This window comes from Vidua macroura, chromosome 2 (assembly GCF_024509145.1).
Source record: "Vidua macroura isolate BioBank_ID:100142 chromosome 2, ASM2450914v1, whole genome shotgun sequence".
NCBI lineage: Eukaryota > Metazoa > Chordata > Aves > Passeriformes > Viduidae > Vidua > Vidua macroura.
This window is the reverse complement of record NC_071572.1, coordinates 67,527,104-67,547,405: the sequence shown is the minus strand read 5'-3', so window position 1 is coordinate 67,547,405 and position 20,302 is coordinate 67,527,104. Positions and strand designations below refer to the sequence as shown.

Genomic DNA, 20,302 nt, shown 5'->3' with positions numbered 1-20,302 from the left:
GAAGCAAACAAAAAAGTGTGTCAAAGTTCTCATACCTGTTTGCTTCTAGCTTTTGTTTTTCATTTCTGGAGGTGTATAATTATGTATGTGTAATACTGTGTGCAATTTGAAGACAGGCGTAAGTACCGTCTCAAAAAGTTTACAGATTTCTGTTAAACAGTGAAGGCTGCTCTACGCGCAAGAACAATGAGGTGTAAGGCAAGATGCAGGCAATGGTCAGGATTTGTATGTTTTTGTTATGGTTTAATGTTTTAGTTGCAGACTTGAGGAAAGTCACCAGTCTACTTGGAAAATAATCACACAGATGAATGTTTGAAGGGGAGAACAAGTTATTCAGGATATGTTTTTCTTCAGATCCAGAGTTTTCATTATAGAAAGAACGGGTTAAAGGCATTATCCAAACCTTTATTGCCTCTTTTGTTTGGTAACATTCAAATATTTCTCTACTGGGTTAGCATCTTCTAAACAGAGCATAAGCCATTTATCTGACTTAGTTTTAACTGTAGGTTGGGATATCAGTAGTAATGTACACAATATAGTGATTTCAGTTTTGTTTCAAATTCCATGTTTAAGGTTACTGGTCTTTAAAACATTCAAAGATGCAGTCATTTTATTTGGACCTATTGCATCCTTTTCATGTGTCTGCTTGTTTAATACCTGATACATTAAAATCAATCTATGTTTTCAAACATCACAGTGGCTTTTGCTTATGAAAGACAATTGTTCCTATATAAGGGGAATTTCATTGGTTTTCCTTACTCACATGAAAAACTGTAATAACTGTACAATGCGTGTAAGCAGCAGTCAATGAGCTGAGGAACTGAGGGATGTATAAACTGATGGCTTTTCTGGGTAACAGAAGAAAACCACAAAGGAGGGAACTAATTTCCTGTCTCCCAGATCTCTTGCTCCTCAGTGACCTAGTGATGCTGTTTGTGTTTCCCTGGTAATGGTTTAATGTCTGACTTGTGAAGTGAAAATGAGTACCTGTCTGCTTCTAGTGGAAGCACAGGCTGTAAGTTTTGGACACTGACTTCAGAGCAGTTTGACTAATGGTATGTTTGGAAGACAGGCAACTGTGTTAAGTTTCTGTGCACTGTTTTCTGTAAAAATTGCAAATTAATTGATTCTCCAATCACATAAAGCCTATGTACAGTAAGTGCAGCTGCTCTCAAGACTAATCATTGCCTGAAATTAATCTGTGTCTTCAAATAGTGTTTGTAGCTTGTCCCCAAGAATAAAGGGGCTAAGGTATCTGGTTTTTGTCATTCCGAACTGGAATTGTCAGAGAGGCTCACACCTGTGCTTTGTGGTTATAATATTTGTCTAAAATAGGAGTAGCAGAAACCATTACAGCAGTTTCATTACTGAAAGAGGTTATATGCAAACCATGAAGATAATTTGGACTTGACTGATATTCTAGTAGTTGAGGAACATCTAAGTGTCATGCAAATAATGCATTATCATTAAGAGATCTGGATCTCTTTATAACTTGTCTGTTTATATATGCTAGATCCTGATGTTTGTGCAATCTGTTCATAAATACAGGAGAAGACAAGTTCACTACAAAAATGGAACCATTTGGGTCACTTTGGTTCCTGTTAAAGAGTACCTTATCTGCCATTGAAATCACTGTCATTGCTTTCAAGGCAAAGTGCTATTTAAAGTGAGTAAAGGTGTTGGAATTTGACTTATATAATGAATCTTTGCCAATCACCTATACTGTTAATTATATCTTAAATACATAACAAATATAATAATTACTTTGTGGCACATCAGATATCTGAACTGGGTGTGACTGTTAACAGCCCTTTCAGTCTGCTCTTGGTTTTGCAGAATGTTTAGGGCTGAAGAAAGAATTTGAATTCTTCTATTTTGAGGATTGGACTTCAGTAAGGTAACAATTTATAACAAGTGTATAATGTAAAAATGAACTGGAACTCTGGGCTATTTTATGTAAGCGGGTAATAGTATATTAGCACTGAAGGTCAGTAAAGCTCTCTGCTAAAAATACTCTTCATTATAAACCAGCTTATAAATACTTTATTGAAACCTCCTCTGTGGTAGGGAAGACAACTAAACAAAAACCTGATTTGAGCTTGTTTGTAGTCATGTGTGAAAGTCCTATCAGATCTGGAAAGCAGGTGGTGGGATATAGATACTTCTCTGGAAGGAGCTATGCTGAATGTGCTCACTCCCAAAATTACTGTGGTCTGATTGAAGGGCTCAGTGTGGCAGATTTCTGGCTTGTGGAACACTTGTCCCCAGTAGATAGTACATTCAGTAGGATATATGCCTTTCTGCAGATCTTGCTGCTCCTTGCATCCTTCTTGTACACCGGCACTTTCCTACTGTCTGCCTGGCTCACTGTACTCTTGGTGAGCTGTCAGCCTCTTTAATCACACGTGGCTTCAGCTCCTGGAATGCAGCTCATTCTTTTGTGTCATTGGTGGTCTCACCTCGAGCCTTTCTGTAGTCTAGTCCTGATGCTTGTTCTTGTCTTCCAGTTGCACTCTCCAGTCAGGTCCCAGGCTCCTTGTATGCCTTGCTCTTGGTGTCCCTCTGTGCCTCTTCCTCTCTGTCCTGGTTTGCCTCTGTGGCTAATATGTGGGCCTTGGAAGTGGAAGGTTCTCTCCACATCTGCTATAGTAAGCAGCTGTTTACTCTTTACTTATTTTTGCAGCACCCCTATAAAAGGCCAGCAGTCATACTGATGCCCATCTTGAAAATATTTCTTTGCAATGTTAATAAGAGCTATTCAGAAAGGTCTCTGAATGTCACAGAAGACTGCAGATTTTCAGGGGGGAGGCATCCTCAGACTCTGCTATGCACAGAAAACTATAAGGTTTGAAATACTGACATCCTATGAGCAATTGAGAACTTTCGTTCAGATATTTAAATTACAAATAAGAATTAGGTTTATGAAATGACTTCAGGTCCCACTGATTTTTGGGGTGTGTCTGAATCATTTAAGCCTTTTTTTTAAATACACATCAAGTCTTGCTATGTAGGTTCTTAAATTACACATTTTTGCTGGGTGCTATTTCACTCTGTTTCTACTGGTGCAGTTGAAAAGAAAGAAAAAAAAATTGAAAGAAAAAAAAGAAAAGTTACATCTATGGCAAAGAGGTAGCTGTTCTAGAAAGCTAGGAAGAGGACTTAAAAAGTTAATTAAATCTGATTCTTACAGAACATGTGTCTTTTGAACTTTCAGTACACACTATTACTTGGAAGTAAAAGTTACTAACTGGACCAAAGTCTGACAGAAATGAAGTTGTGTTTCTCCTTCATTGTAAAGGAATGAAAATTCTTGGAGGGGTAGGGATAAATCCAGCACAGTGTGCATTATGAAGAAAGCTATTTTGTTTAAGTTAAGTAAGGAAGAAAAAGAAAGCAACCTGTTCTGCATTGATTTGGCTTTCTTTAATATGGACCATGATGTAAAATCTGTAATGGAAAACCTGGGAACAAGGGGAAGATGGCCAGGGAATCCTGTCACCGCTTGAGTTTGCTGGCATTGATATTTCATTTCACTAATGTTTGTATATTTTTGGCCTTGGGAGCAGTTAGAGGCTTTTGTTATTTCTTAGGTCTGAAGCTACAGCTTTAGTTTTCACATCTTTGTGCAGCTTCTATATTGAGATAACTGCTTGGTACCATTTTGTCATGGAGTTGTCAAGATGATTATTTAGTATTCATAAAACACTTGAAAAATGCTGTAGAAATTAAGGTGGGTTTTTTGTTTGTTTGGTTGGTTTTTTTTTAACTTTGTTCATATGCAAATTTAAAAGTTGGTTATAATACATTATTCCAAGAGTCTGCATCAGCTACATGTTCCTGGCTGACCACATAAATTTTAGTATTCCTAAGAGCTTTTACTTGGAATTGGCAGTACACTAAACATGACTCAAGTCCCTTGTGTTGTGAGATATTATTAAAGTGATGGGATGTGCTGCAATATTTCTGTGGACTGAAAGGGATTTTCATACACTTGCTTTAAATCCTAACCTGCATTCTTTTTACACTGGGGATTTGCACCTTTAAGTGTAACAGTGTATCAAGTCATTTGTACTTTGGCATGAAAGAGCTGAAAGGGAGATTAGATGGTTTAAAACAAAGCAGTGAACTGAAAGAGCTGGAGTCTGCTTTAGCTCCATTCCTGACCTCACTCTCTGACCTTGGACAAAAAGTTCAATATCTTTCTGCCTCAGTTAATCACATCAGTTAAACAGGGATAGCAGTATGAGCCAAAGAGCACTGTTGCTGTAAGATTTTTGTTTTTAAAGACCTCCTGTGAATCTATAGCACTGAAAAATAGGTGTATGTGAGGCCTAAAATATTCATGTTCATTCCTAGAGCTACATTATCAGCACGACATTTTCATATTGCATCATATAAAGAATAGCTCAGTGGGAGATGTAAAGGAATATGAAGGCCATTTTTGAGCTTCCAAGTACTCATTTTCTGGTAATACCTCTAAAGCTATTTCAGTGTGGATTCTCCCTATAGCTTAGTGAGCCCTGATAAGAGTATTGACAATGAAGTACATAATGTCTTTCAAGGGAAATAAGATGGTTTTAATCTAACTCTTTAATGGAGATTTTAATATAATTGATTATCTGCTCAGATAGTCTGAGTCATGTAATAAAAATAAAAACTTTCATTCAGATGCAGACTGTTACCAGCTAAAGTAACAAACAGACCAATCAATACCAGTTACAATACCCTGCTGTTTAAGCCAGCAATGGGAAAGACATGATTGAATTGCTTAGAAGTTATTTAGGGTCAATCATCTGGCTCCGCCTTTTCAGTTTTTAATTTCTACATTAGCCTCTGCAAGTCTAATGAAAAAGTGTTCTAGACAGAGCTAAGGGCTCTTAATTGGGAGACAGGGTAGTTTTTGTCCGCAGAGGTGGATTCTTCCCTCTAGTGCAGCCCCCTTTTTCTGAGCTGGCACTGCTGATTCATAAAGCCTAAGGTATCTGTAGGTTCAGGACTTCTCCTGCCTTGTTCCATGTCACTGTCTGTGCACAGGCAGGGGATCGAGAAGAAAGGAAGTGCTGAGATAGCTGTGTTCTAATGACCCATAGCTGCAACCTGACTGCAACTAGGCAACTCCTCACCACTGTTTTAGACTGTCAGTATGTTTGTGTATGATTTGAAATTTACCTCCAACAGTATTACAGTTTCTTGCCAGAGACAACAAGCCTGTGTCTGTGGATGCCAAACACCACACCTGTGGCAGTGAGTTGCTTTCCCTGGTTTAAAATGCATGGAGTCTGCACTGGCTGCACCAGGAACAAAACTGATAATTATTTGTTCTTCCTCTCAAAGCTCTGTGTAGCCCTAGGAGCAGCTGAGAGCCAAGAATCCAATAAGTAATTTTAACAGGCGTGAATTCAGTGATCATAGTAAGTTCTCCTGATATCTTTTTTGCTTCTGAATATGTACTGCAGAGGTCTGGCAGGCCTTGACACCCACCCTACCCCTCTGCCCTGTTTGCTTTGATCACCTGTGTGTGTGCTTTGTAGTGGCATGCGTACACTATCTGCTTACAGTTTAGAGGTGACCAGCTTAGAGCTGTGTTTGTTGCAGACTGTCTCTTCCAAGCTACTCTTTGGGCAGGCCTTTGATGGCAAGAGGGATCCCAGGGCAATATGTCTTTGTGCAGAGATTAGAACAAAAATCAGAGCAGTAGTAGTGGAGGAGCCTTTTCCTTGCAAGTGGTTTGCTTTAGATGTGGCTTATTGTTGCTGCACAGTTGCTGTCATATGATGGCTGTTCAGTGTCATGTGGAGCTGGAGCTTGTAGGCTCACTTTGATTCTTGATGGCTAGATTGAAATTTGTTGTTATTAGTGGTGACTGACAGTCTCCATCAGGAGACTAAATATTGACAGAGCCCTCAAAACCTAACTCTGCTTTAAATCCAGCATGATTGAGGCATGTTGGCAAAGTTGCAGTTGGAAAAAAACACTTTCATCTGCCACTCCTTGTCTGCAGCTCCAGAACTACTGAACTTGAACGTGTTATCAATGCAACTGTTGCTGCCTAAACACATCCTGGATGTGAGGAGGTCACCGGACTTGAGTTCAGTGGTCCCAAATTTGAGTAATTTGGTAAAGTAGTTAATAAAAGATACTGCATTGTCTATTACCAGGCCCACTGCCACCACAGAGGCATGATAATGGAGAGTCTGCTGCTTTCATCCTCTGGAGAGAATGTGTTTGTGCTCTCTGGGAGAGAACTGAAGAGTATATTTGCATCTCATTTCCAGTTGCTGCCAATGCCTTTCTTTATAATTAGTTGACTACCAAAACCCCTCTAGCCTATGTAGTATGGGATTTTTTGGAGTTTCCTCTGCTACCTGACACTATGATATTTTAGTATCCCCTGATGACAAGACATGGTTTTAACTGATTTCTGGACATTTGCAGGAAGTTAACAATATTTTATCAAAGATTCTGTATGTCCTTCTGGAAAGTAGTGTCAGATTCAAGGTTCCCATCTGCATTTCTGTTTTTCCCTTATGTCAATCTGTCTCTGGCTTTCAAATGTTTCTTTCAGGGTACCTCTCACATCGTACTGGGCTGGAATAACTTGCCCTATTTTAGCAGTAGAACTGAAGCTTAACATGAGCCCGGAGACTGAAGGAAAGCAGGGCTATACCACAAAGCATTTCCAGCACTGGTTACTGATCTTCCTTGACTTGCTGAGCTACCATGGAGACCTCCTAGTTACTCTCCAGGATGGCTAATGTGCTAGGATATCCTGGAAATGGATGTTTGGGCCTTTCCCTGAAAAGTATCACAGGACTAGCCATTTTGGTAAGGGTTTAAGCTGCACCTAGAATATTTAATTTTTAAGAAAACTCAATTTTTTTTGTCAAGGCCTTGGTACTGTTAAGCTCTGCAGACACACGAAGACATTTAGTCTGATCTGAAATTACAAAGACTAATTGCATCTGTAGGTAGGTGGGAATGAAGACTGAAGACTTAGAAATCATAAAGGCTCCCTTTGCACTCAGACTGAGCACAAATCAAAGTAGTAGGTGTGTGTTACTAAAGTGGTTATTTTAAGCAACTGTGATGAACACAAGATTCTTATAAATGCTGTGAGTTACATAAATTTGTCTATTCAGCCTTGAGGAGGTGGGGTTTTTCTGATTGTGCAGAGTTTTGGTAATAACTGTCCATCTGCGGGTCTTGTTCTGCAAGACCTGTTTCCACTGGATTTTCCTGGGAATATCTTCTCCAAGCTTTGAATAAATGCTATGCTTCAGGGTGGTGTTACAGATTTAGGATCATACTGATCGCTCCTGTTTTATTTAAAAAGTGACCATACAAAGTTCTAGAAGTACTTGCCTAGTTTCTTTCGGCATTTGCTTGGTTTGTGTCTAAATAATACAAAATCAATACATTTCAATATATTGTATCTTTGTTGTATCTCTGCTGAGGTATCTTAGATGGATTAAAGGGAGAAGTTTTGGTTCCCACTGCTGTAGAGAAAGAGGTAGGCTTCTAACATAGCCACTGATCATGTGATACCAGCCTAGTACAGACAAATGTACAACATGATTTTTCACTGCTAGGTTGATCAAAGGTAGTTTGCAGGGTTCTCTCCAGGGCTTCTTTCTCACAGTTGCACTGGATTACAATGTGATTTACCTGGCCTGTGGGAGGGTTTTAATACTGTTTAAAAATTAGAGTATATCCCCCTCATGAAAACAGTCTTTGTCAGTAATACAAATAGCTGATCATCAGAACTTTTAGGTTGTAGTGTCTTCCTGCAGTCAGAGGATGTCTGTCTACCTTGGTGATTCCCTTTCTTTTCATTTTTTTTAGTATTTTTTTCTCCCTTCTTTTTCCTTTGGACTGTTCTATTTAAGGTTCTGCTGTAGTTGCAGAGGTTCTTGAGAATAGATTAATTAATATATTCAGTCCATAAAGGTAAGAGCAAGGTAAGAGCCTCTTTGAAAATATGATGGTCTGGGTTAATTTCAGTTTATGTGGTTGATTTCTTTGCTTCCCTTGTGTTCTGTTTGGTTACAGCAGACAGCAAATCACTCTTTTACCTTGGACAGCAATGTTTTTGAATATATAAAATACCAGAAAAGAAACATTCAGAAAACCCCCCTAGCTTATATCTTTAGTTCTTCCTTGAGAAAAGGGAACAGTGTTTCCAAAAGATACGGCAAGTTCTGAGGTCACTCTGCCTGGGAAAGAAAATGATACTATTATTGCACTAAACAACAATTTTCTCCTTTAGTTTCTTGGCATTCTGGTCACAGTGACCTTGTGTGTTTGTAGAATCTTTAATTTGAATAGATAAGGAGCATTTGCTTACATGCGTTCTTCGGGTTTTTGTTGACTGTAGATAGCCTTGTCCTTTACTAGACTTCGTCCCAGCCTCTAGTTGGAACATATTGACTATGTTGTGCTGTTGCAAATACTTCACATTATGAGGTAATATGAGTGATATTTCATTTTCTAAAAATTAAGAAAATAATAAAGGTGGAATTTTCAAGAAAATCAAGGTAAAACATGGTAGAGCAGCAAGCGCTTTTTCTAGAGCTCTGTAGATGGCAGTTGGCAAGAGTCAACACAGAAAGCTGCTTGATGAAATTGTGCAATAGAGAAAGTTATAACCATGTAGAAAAAGGGCAGTAGAACCCATACAACTGATGCCTTAAGTTTTAGCTTTCATATTTTCCAGATTCTGTACTGTATTAGTATATAACTCTGAACTTCATACAAAGTTTTAGCAAGTTCTCCTCAGAGTTTAGTTAGAAAAAAACAATCCTTTTCCAGCCTGAGAACCAAGGACACCATTGCAGCTTCAGGCCCAAAAAGTATAAACAACAGCGAATTGAGGAGATCAATCTGGGAGGATGGGACTTCATAACATGAAGCTGTAATTGGACAATTAACCCCAATATGTAAATGGGCCAAAACTTATAAAAGTGTGAAAACATGTGACCTGTTGTCCATCCTGGGTGTAGCCTCAGCCTGGCTCTTGTATTGCCCAAGGTGTATTCTTTGAAGGCCTTTTAATAAACACCTACTTTATTCCTTTAGCACTGTCTAGCCTCTGTTCTAGATAGCCTCTCAAGGCATCACAGCCATGATGATGTTGTGATTGTGAGTATCCTGAAGTTGGCTATAACTGTCCCAGAAGGCTTCATGTTTTTCAGTCAGCAGATTATGAATGGTCAATTCCTAGAAGTGCATGACTTACTTTTCTCTTTTCCTTATCCCAGAGGACTTCTTGTTCAGGCTCTGCTTGGTCAATGCATTGGTAGTAGAGCTAGTAACAGCCAAACAAGAAAGGAGCTGCAGAGCACACTGTATCTTAGGTACTCTTGATGATAAATTGTCATGTGAGAGAAATTGGAGTTATGGAGAAGATTATTCTGGGAGTTATTGAAAAACACCTGAAAGACAATGCAATCATTGGTCACAGCCAGCATGGTTTTGTTGAGAGGAAAGTCATGCTTATCAAACCTGATTTCCTTTTATGACAAGGTGACCCACCCCGTTGATCAAGGGAAGCCAGTTGGTGTAATCTTTTTGGATTTTGGTAAAGTTTTCGACACTCTCTCACAGGATCCTTCTGGACAAGGTGTCCAGCATACAGCTGGATAAACATGTCATGGGATGGGTGAGCAGCTGGCTCACAGATTGGACACAAAGGGTTACAGTGAGTAACATCAGACTGGTGACTTGTCACTTGTGGGGCTCTGCAGGGCTGGAAGGGATACTGAGTAAGTCTGCAGAAAATGTTGAACTGGGAGGACCTGTTGACTCCCTCAAAGGTAGAGACCCTATAAAGAGACCTTTATAAATTAAAGGGACTGGGCAATTACCAACTGTATCAAATTCAACAAAGGAAAATTCCGGATTCTGTACCTTGAATGGGGCAACCCTGGATGTACGAATAGACTGGGGAATGAGATGCTGGAAAGCAGCACCATGGAAAGGGACCTGGGGGTCCTGGTCGATGGAAAGTTGAACCTGAGCCAGGAGGGCCAACCCTGTCCTGGGGCCATCAGGCCCAGCATCACAGCCGGGCAGGGGAGGGGATTGTCCCGCTCTGCTCTGAGCTGGGGCGGCCTCACCTGGAATATTGTGTATCGTTCTGGTCACAACATAAGAAGGGTATAAAGCTGTTAGAGAGCATCCAAAGCAGGGCAATGAGGGTGGAGAAGGGCCTTGAGGGGAAGCCATATGAGGAGCGGCTGAGGTCACTTGGGCTGTTTAGCCTGGAGGAGACTAAGGACAGACCTCACTGCAGCTACAGCTTCTGTGTGAGGGTGAGAGGAAGGGCAGGCACTGAACTCTTCTCTGTGCTGACCAGTGACAGGACTCAAGGGAATGGCCTGAAGCTCTGTCTGGGGAGGTTTAAGTGGGGTATTAGGAAAAAGGTTTTTCACCCAGAGGGTGCTTGGACACTGGAACAGGCTCCCCAGGGAAGTGTCACAGCACCAAGCTTGACAAATACTGTGGCCTAAGCCTTCCCTTCTGTAACAAAAAGTAGTAGTCTAGTTTTACATTTATAATGATGATGGGTATTGTTCTTGTTATTATTGTTACTATTCTTTCTCCTCTCATCAACTGCTGACAGCCATAGCATTGTTGTGAGAAAAACTGCAGCAATAGTTTTCAGTATGTATCACTACCTGTATCTCATTGCCTGGGGATACTGTTAACTAAATAAAAGCATTTTAGAAGCTGGATATAAAATGCTTAATTCAATTTCTGAGAATTTCCTGAATAATTTGGGGTGCTGCTTGCTGGTCTGTTTGATTCTGCTGACATTCTCTGTTCTGCTGCAGGGCCATCTGAGCTGAATTTTTATCAGCTTCTTTCACTTACAATATGATAAACTGCATCTGATGTGCAAATGGGACTTCCCTTGAATACTCCTAGTAAGAAGTTTTTCTTTTCTCTTCTTCCATTGAATTCCCACATCTAGGGATTAGAATATGGTCAGAGTGGAAGATGGGTGAGCAGCAGTTCTTCATATTCTCATGGCAGCTCTCAAGTTCCCATAAGTGACCTGGTTATGGTCTGAGTTCTGCAGACTATGGCTTATCATCAGAGTGCTACCCAGGAATTACAAAGCATTACATCAAGGAGAGAGAAAAGCTGAGGAACTGATCTGAGATTTTAAATATCTGAGCTGAAAGTTAGACATTGAACTTGTGATTCTTGTGAAATACGTATTTCTTTTGTGCCCCTGGAAAATTACTCACTGTCTTGGTTTCCCCCTTCAGAAAATGGGGGTCCATTCTGCTATTTTCCGTTCTTTGTGTCTCTTCCTATAAATTTTCCTATAACTTTTCCAGGCCAAGAACCATTTGTTAGTATGTATAAGCACACTGGCTAATACAGCTAGTCCTGAACAGAGCAGGGGCTTTTAAAAAGCAGTTGTAACACAAATAGCGAGTGATTCCTTCCATCAGAACAGGGCTGCTCACAACTGTGTAGGAAGACGGCAGTACTGCTGCCTCCAAGGTTGCACTGGAGAGGCTTTAGGGTACAGAATGGAAGGGGAAGGTCTCTCCCATGCTAAAAATCAAATGAGAATGATCTCTGAGGTTTGCAGCAGATGTGAATTTTATCTTTTAATCCATCTCCATCTTCTGTTGAAGTAGACAGTCCAAAATCAGTTCAGCTTGGGAAGTCTCAGTAGAATTTCAAAGCATTTTTTCTGCGTTGCAAAATGTAAAGCTCCGATACCTGGATTGCTTCGCAAATGTAGAATTTAATCTCAAAAAAACATCAGAGGAAAAGATGATTTGTAATTATTCTTGTTCTTACTAGGGAAAAATCAGCCAAAATATCTGCAGATGAAAAATAATGTCTTGCAATCTCGTAGTGACTTTTACTGGAGGCTCTTCACATCTTTTGCTAATCTGAATTAATAAAATCCCAAAATATCTTTTGCAGCCTAGTGTGTTTTTGTTCTTGTTTTACAGGTGAATACATGAATACATGATATTCTAGGTGCCTTGGAAGGCACTGGAAAGGAAGATAGGACCATCTCACCTTTAAAACTTAAAGTGTCTAATAATGAAATTTACAGTTATACTTCGTATTCTGATGGTCTTGTGGGGTTAGTTGCTTTTCAGTTGTTAAATGCGTTCTTTTTCCAGCTTGTCAAGTAACATAAATATCCCTTATAGCACCCAAATAATAGGATAAGCTGGGATCTTTATTCCTATTTTGTGACCAGCTTGTATTTGGTATCTCAATTATCTTCAAGGCTTCACCATCCAGTCTAATTTACACCTAACTCAGGCGTGTGGCTACCCAAGTTCAGCACACTGGCAATGGCAGGCAGGCACACTAACTTTCTGAGCAGGGCATTTATCATTAGAATCACTTAAACACCAACCAGAAGCACCAAGACCACTGAAAATACTGTCTCAGGCTGGCAAATGTGCCATGCGTGCTGCCCACAGCAGTGAACCCGCAGAGAGTTGGTGCAGAACCTTTGGGCTGCCAGGGAGGAGGAGTGGTAGGGAACGTGTGGGAGTGAAACAGAGAGAATGAAAGTGCCTGAGGGGATGGAGGGTGAGGAGGAGACAGTGTAACAACTTGTACAGACTTGTGAGCTTCCGGAAAACTGCCAACAGTGGAGTATGGAATATAATTTTAGGTCCATTAACAAAACTTTGAAAGACACAGGGCTTCAGACTGGTAGTTTGGAGGTTGTGTGACTTTAAAATAAACAGAAGAGTAGATGGATTTTTTTTTTTTTTATCAGACAAGAGTAAGCTTATGTAATAAAATAAACTATGGTTTGAGAAGTTGCTGCTACTCTTGCAAAACTATTTGATTTTGGAAGGAGTTTTGCCTCACATGCACTTTTTATAGGCATTGCAATTGAAAATTTGACTGCTGTTGCCTGGATCAGACCAATTCATTTGCTGAACAAAGCTTTTACAGGTACAGAATTATGTGCACACAGACTTGACTCAGATAAAAGTATGAGAACCTTGTCAGACTGGACAATAAGTCATCTATTCTGCCATCAGTCAGGAGAAGACAACCTGGAAGTCTAGGTGAAGTGCACAGTGCTAAGGGGAGAGACAGGCTAAACATTATAAAGACTTTGAATGCAATTTTTCCAGGTTCTTGAGTTTGTCTTGTGATAAAAATTAAAAGGTGAGGGGAGTTCAGTGTGTGTGTTTAAAGGAGGTTGCTTTGGCTTGATTATTTTGTGATATGTGGAAAGTACAAAAGCACTTTCAGGTTACACTGACTCCCTTGAAGTCTGTGTGTAGTGACTTTGATACTGACTCTGTATTTGTACATGACATTGCTGCAACTCATGTGGAACACAAAGAGAAAACATGTCACTCAACAAGTGACTTCTGTTCTGGATTGATTTGTGAAGTGTAAGCTGAAGGAAGCCTCTTGCATTCTCTTTAACACTAACCTGGTTTTGTATTTAGAAGCTTTATTAATCACCTCTCTACAGGCAGACGCCAGGTTTCAAGGCAAAATTCTTCCCCAGATAAAGTTTTTACAGTGGCAACAGCACCACCATCTTATGTAATTTTTCTCTGTAATAGAAGGGTTGGTACTGCATTTATGGACCTTGAATTGCTGCAGGAGTAGAAAATTGTTTTGTTCTGCAGGAGCTGATGTTGATTTCCAAGTGGCCTATGGCGTGAAACTGAGCAACATAAACCAGGGCAGAGCTGAGATAACAAATCGGGAAGCACACAGATCACAAGTGGTTGACTAGAGTTTGGAGGGAGTATGAGCTGCAAAGAAAACACGTGAAGCAAGCCAAGGCAAAATAGCCCTTTTGGTATCATGCACGAGGTCACCTGTGACCACAGAATTCACTTTGACACTTAAGCATTTGTCTTTGAATGAGAACTTCTGTGAAGAATATCTTGGACTGATCTGAGGTTGTTCTCACAGTAACAGTAGTGTTAAAGTGTTTGTAGCTTTGATCAGCATTGCAGGTGGTACTGTCTAGTATCCTGTTTTGTATGACAAAGACTGTACTGCTTTTATCGTGTTGCCTCTTGCTGATGCCTTGTAGGAATGAGTAAATTGTCCAGCTCCCTACTGCAACCATCAGTGTTTGATATGATTGGTGCTAAAATGCCCTGAATATAAAAGTCACCTTGAGAGCTATGATGATGTGAAGAGAGAGAGGTGCTTATCCTTCCTTAGCTTCCATAATTGCTGTGCTGCAAAAGTTGTTTTAGGTAGTTTCTATGCTCTACAGAGGAAGCTCAGGTGCCTTGCATGGATAAGGCAGTAGGCTTTCCAATGCCTAAAGGTCAGCCAGGCAAATCCCAAGGTGAATGGTGGAATTTACATTATTTTATTTGTTCACAGTTAATGTGTGTTCTGTTCTCTTGGCAAGGGCATAGCTGGTCCTTATGAGGGGAAGGGCACTTGCTTGTTTGCCTGAGGCTGGCTCTGCCTTCTGGATTAGGTGGCAGCCTCAAGGGGAGAGAGAGACCATCTCATTCCTGACAGCAGCAGAGCATGGAGAACTGCAGAGGGAAAAAGCTTCATGAATGCAAGGTGGGGATTAATGAGGAATGGCAAGAAGAGCAAGGAGCAGGCACCAGAGCCAGGGTTCATCTAGAATAGGAAAACTGTTTTACTGAGAGTGCAGAGGGCTCTGTGCAGTCTGTTGCAGCCCAAGAGATCCTCTGAATGCTGCTGATCTGAAAACAAAACTAAAAGAAGGAACTTGCCTGGTGAGCACACTGTGGCTAGAGAGGGTTTGATCAAACTCTTATTTTTATTCTGCTTCATTCAAGAGTGCCAGTAAATTTTCAAGGTTCCTTCATTCTAGTTCATGTTTAAGAAGAACAAAATCTTCAGCTGTAAAGGTTCCTTTGTGTAGTTTTGACCCATTCAATGGCCTTTCTAGATAACCAATTAAATATTTAGGACAGTGCTTAAAAAAAACCTGGTCAGATTTTCTTGAAATTTTCCGTTTTGGCTAACTTTTCTTGAAATCTGCAGTTTTGACTGGAATACATGTTACTATTCAACATAACTTCTATCCAGCCCATGAAAAAAACACAGCCTTTTGGAGGAAAACAGTTAATGAGCTTTGATTATGAATATGTTTATGATTTTTTCAGTTTGATTTTGACATATTACTGGCATTGGTGACATTTTTGTTTCCTTTCACTTCTGTAGAAATAGAACAATTTCAGAAATGTGCTAAGTACTTCATGCAGGCAGTGTTGCATTGGACACAGTTACATGATAAAGAGAAACATGAAATATATGCATCTGTATCTCACATGAGATAAGGATCTTCAAAGGGCTATCTGTAGATCAAAGCCCAGCTGAAAGGGGTGATCAAATAACCTGCTGAATAAGACCAGAGGACGAACCCTTTTGGTACAGCAGCCATGGTTTGTTTTGCCATAGACAATGTCTTGTGTGAGGTGCCAGTTTTGTGACATCCCCGTTTGCACATGCAAACAAAGCTCCAGCACGCACACATCAGTCTCCTCTCATGCATATGGTAGAGCTGTAGCTGCTCTTAACTGCTCCATCATCCCACTCTCAACTCCTTTCAAAAAAATTCTGAAAACCATTGCACAGAACGCATACTCCAGAAACTAGACTCAGCCAAAAGCTTAGGAAAAATATTTAAAAGGGGAGGGTGGGGCATGGGGAAACCAACCCAAAGCCCACTGTTTGTATCTCTCTGTTGAGACAGATGAGGCTCTATAAATAAAATTATTGGTAAGCTTCCTGTCATGGACCAGAAGAGTGTGTATTAATACTTGCTATGAGCAATAAGTTCCATAATGAGCTCTCTTCTTCCCTGAAACATTCCCAAGATTTCTAGTCATACATACACAAAGACACAATATATGAGCTGTACAGCTCTTTGTATCTCCATCATTTTACAGAAGCCTTGTTTCTTCATGATTCCACAGTGGTGTAATAAGAAAGTGGAATAGTAAAACTTTGCAATTGACAATTATTGTACTTTTTTTTTTTTTTTTTTTTTTTTTTGCTATTTAAATGTAAGCAGAGACAGTTTCATCCTGTTTGTTAACTAATGGCAAGAAAGGCTTATTTAGATTCTTACTAATCAGGTGCTAACAGTGTAAAGTGCTGAAGGGGACCTACCTTTGAGCTGTTCTGGCCCAGTGCAATTCCAGGCAGAACAGAATGCATCCCTCTTTGTGCAAGTTTTAGGAGGGCGCTAGAATGTGTAGCAACCTGCATTGAAAAAAAAAAAGGAAGAACAGGAGATTGCAAGGTGTATCAGCAGGAGCTTTTGTCCACATTAGTGAGAGAGAAACATGATCTTTTGTCATGAAGTTGTGAAGTAGAAATGACAGCTTAGGACAAATGGTAAGTTAAGAGACCATAGCTGCTCTTAAAAAACAGGGAGAAAAGAAAAAAAAGAAAAGTAGGTTTGTTGAGAAAGATGAGTCGAGGAAAATCTTGCGTAATTTTCATAAGAAGCAGCATTTCTAGACCTGTTGGAGGACAACAGTTTGAGCAATAGAATTTTTGATGAATGGGAAGTAAACAGAATATAAAATACCAAGCTTTAGCTTTTTGGTCTTGAGCTGTTCCTAAATTGTTTCCAAAGGTTTCATAGCCATGATAATTTCTTCTAGTCTTTCCAAACTTTCATTAAAATGATTGAAAGCTCCAGTGCTATTGCCGGCTTCCTGACAGCTAGTTGTTACTGCAATCAACAGTTACTTGAAGGACGGCTTGATTAAAGTGTCACTTAGTTGTAGTTAACTGGCATGTGACTTTTGTTTCTCCAGCAGACTTCCTTATCTCAAGCCTTTAACGAGGACCATGTAGAAGAGGGCTTTTTTTCTCCTTGGGGCTTTTTTTTTTTTTTTTAAGTGAAACTCTTGAACTTTCCTCTGAAGCAAAATTTGTTTGATGTTGAGTGTGTCTTATTCAAATGTCCTTGACATTCATATCAAAAGATCTTGTATAACCTGTGATGTACACACAGTAACAACGAGGAACTGAAACTTCTCGTATCATATTTTGGGTTGTAGACACTCCAAGCATTAAAGCAGTTTAATTGTTTTCCAGGTGGGTAACAGACCATAATAATCGTTAATATGACAGGAAAGTATCTAGGACTTGCTGAGCTAAAGTCCAATTGTCTTAGTTTGGTAGTGAGACGTAAACAATGGGTGAAGCTGGAAAGTGGACAAAGGGTGTTGTTTGTCAGATAATGCTCTTGTGAGGTCTTTTGGAACTAGTTTAAAACATTCACTGCCATCCCAGAAGAGACTGTGCATCATGGACTGGTTTTCATTTGTACCTGTGCAAGGTTTTCCAGATCAGCTAAGAGCTGCTGATGAAGTCAATTCGAACCCATTGACACTGAAAGTTAAGAAATGCTTGGACAATCCAGTTTGATGACTCAGTTGTGGGAACAGTAACCTCCAGCTGTGACACTGAAACAAACACCCGGGAGTGGCACAGTGAAACTGCACTGACCACTTCCAAAGTGATTACACCCTAATGTACCCAGTGCCTATTCAGAAAGGGGCTGATGAAAGCTTTGTTGCAAGGAAAGAATTCTTTTCTTTGTTCAGTAGCTGTAGTGTGAGTTTGTTGTCCACCTGTTCCCTGACAGGCACTTGTGGGAGAACATCCAGAGGGTTTTGAGGAGGGAAAACTGGGTTAATTTCACTGTGTATGAGATAGATCTTGGAGAAGAGCCTCCAGGGTATTGGGAAGAGAGGCCAAGTGGTGGGTGGCATAGGAAAGGTGTTAAAAGACGATAGTGCAAGGTGATAGTGCAGACAAGTACAGCAGGACTTCATTGTGGCTTGAAAGAAAGAGTATGATGGAGGGGAGAGCCAATGAAGGCAGTCCTCTGGGGTATGAAGAGAAATACCATAGTAAAGATGTAGAAGAGGAATGTTATCTCAGGACCTGAGTATCTGCTGTAGTAGAAAGGCCTCTGAGAGGCATAAGAGGTATTTGGCATTGTAGATGAAGAGTATTGAAATGTTAATTTCAAAGAACAAAGAAAGATGTAGAGTCTGGTCTGATCCTTAGAGGGGATCAGATGTTGGCACTAGTCACAGTGTCAGAGGAGAAGACTGAGAGGATGTTCAGCAGCTGGACTTCACAAACGTCAGGTTCTTAAGCAAGTAGCTCTGTGTTAAGGGAAGCAATCTGCAAAGCAGCACATTTGTATCTGCTCACAGACAGCACATCCTGTGCTTGGGAGCTGCAAAGGTCTTAACATGAGCGAACTGTGTTAATACAAGTATCAGTAAGCTGTTTCTGCAATATGAAGGGTCCTATATACCACCCAACATGGCTTGATTGGCCCAATTTCAAGCAGGTATTCATAATCGTGGTCATATTTTTTTCAGCAGCTGTCTAGGTGTGTAGCACAGATTGGAATTTCTCTCCATAGAATCATAGAATGGTTTGGGTTGGAAAGGATCTTCAGGATCAAGTAGTTCTAAACCCTCCTGCCATAGCCAGGGACACCTTCCACTAGACCAGGTTGCTCAGAGCCCCATCTAACCTGTGCTTGAACAGCTCTGAGGATGGGGCATCCACAACTTCTCTGTGCAACCTGTCTCAGTGTCTCATCACTCTCAAAGTGAAGAATTTCTTCGTAGTATTTTTCTAAATCCTCTCTCTTTCAGTTTAAAGCCATTCACCCTTGCCCTATCACTACCTGTCCTAGTAAGGTCACTCTCCAGCTCTGTTGTAGCCCCTTTAGGTGCCAGAAGGCTGCTCTAAGGTTCTTCTGGAGACTTCCCAGGTTGAACAACCCCAACTCTCTCAGCCTGTCATCACAGGAGAGGTGCTTCATTCATGGCCCTCCTCTGGACTTGTTCCAACAGGTCCACGCTCTTCCTTTGTTGGGGGGCGCCAGAGCTAGATGCAGAATGCCAGGTAGGGTCTCACCAGAGTGGAGCACGGAGGGAGAATCCCCTCCCTTGCTCTGCTGGCCATGCTGCTTTTGATGCAGCCCGGGATACAATTGGCATGTTGCTGGGTCGTGTCAACCTTCTTGTCCACCAACACCCCCAAGTCCTTCTCCTGAGGGCTGCTTTCAATCTGTATTTTCTTTTATAGTGTACTACACATATTTTAATAGCATAATAATATTTTACTTTATAAGGTTGTCTTGCATCCATGATACAAATGAACAATGTGGTTCACAAAGGTCTTCTGCTTTGCTTGTGTTCAATAGGCATTGGCCCGTCACCTCCGACCTGGAACTCTGCGTGCTGTCTTTGGGAAGGACAAGATTCAGAATGCTGTTCACTGCACAGATCTGCCTGAAGATGGACTTTTAGAGGTAAGGCTACTAGGCAGACGTTCTCATATATCACAAGAAGTTGTCAAGTGAAATGCTTCTCTTGCTAGTAAGTGTTTTCTATGTGGGGTAGCTGTGTTGTAGACCAGATTAGACACAAGAAGAGTTTAAGGGTGTTTGACTCAGTTAATTCTTATACTGTAAAAAAAATTCATCCATGCAGTTTTCTTGAATGAATGTAGTACAATGAAATATTCAATGGAATGAAACTCAAGAGTCTTCTCTTTGTCTGAATGTGTCCTTGGGTCTGAACATCAGTACCTGACAGTGCTTATGCAGGGACACTTTCTTAGCCCTTTCTTGGATCACCACCCTGACTGCTGAATTAGATTGTCTCTACAGTGAACTTGTGTGGAGCTTGGAATATTACAGGCACTAGGGATTCAAATCCTCCAGATAGGGCCCAGGTTTATTTATAGAGAATCATACTTACACACATCAGTTAATATTTCCTGTGTTTTATATTAACTTAGTAATTATTATCTGCTTTTGGTGTTGTATGCCAAAATTTAAAGTCCAATAAAAGGAGAAAATGTTAAATTATGGGAATTTGTAAAGACAGAAGTACTTACTATGAAAACCAGAACAAGCTCATTCACTTAATTCTGTGCCTCAAAACTAAGGTCCATACCAGGGGGTTGAAGTGGTGTGTAATCTTGGATGGATCTCTGTGTCGATGGAGATGCTTTCCCAGTGCATGCACAGCTTATTTTTTTTGCTGTCTATATGTATTTGTGAGTGCTTTGCTGTCAGATATAGCAGAATCATTGAACAGCAAGTGCTGTCCTACTTAGATAATTTTACATTGCCAAAAGGGTGGTTTCATGGGGGAGTGAGAAAGAGATAACTTCATCACCATCTTCCTCCATGAAATAACCTGTGGGTTAAAGTGCTTTTGCTAGGAAATCCCATCTAGTTCATGGCACTGACTAGTGAAATTCAACCCTGAGCATGGCAACC

The 20,302-nt window shown here is 40.4% G+C and overlaps 1 protein-coding gene across 2 annotated transcripts in view; it reads left to right on the top strand.

The window, feature by feature from the left end:
* Window positions 1-20,302, top strand: part of NME7 (NME/NM23 family member 7) — an 88,518-nt gene that overhangs the window by 54,206 nt on the left and 14,010 nt on the right. For both annotated transcript variants that reach the window (XM_053971313.1, XM_053971314.1), the window contains exon 11: window positions 19,217-19,324. In XM_053971313.1, coding sequence (XP_053827288.1) covers window positions 19,217-19,324 — 108 coding nt within the window. The remainder of the gene's footprint in view (window positions 1-19,216; window positions 19,325-20,302) is intronic.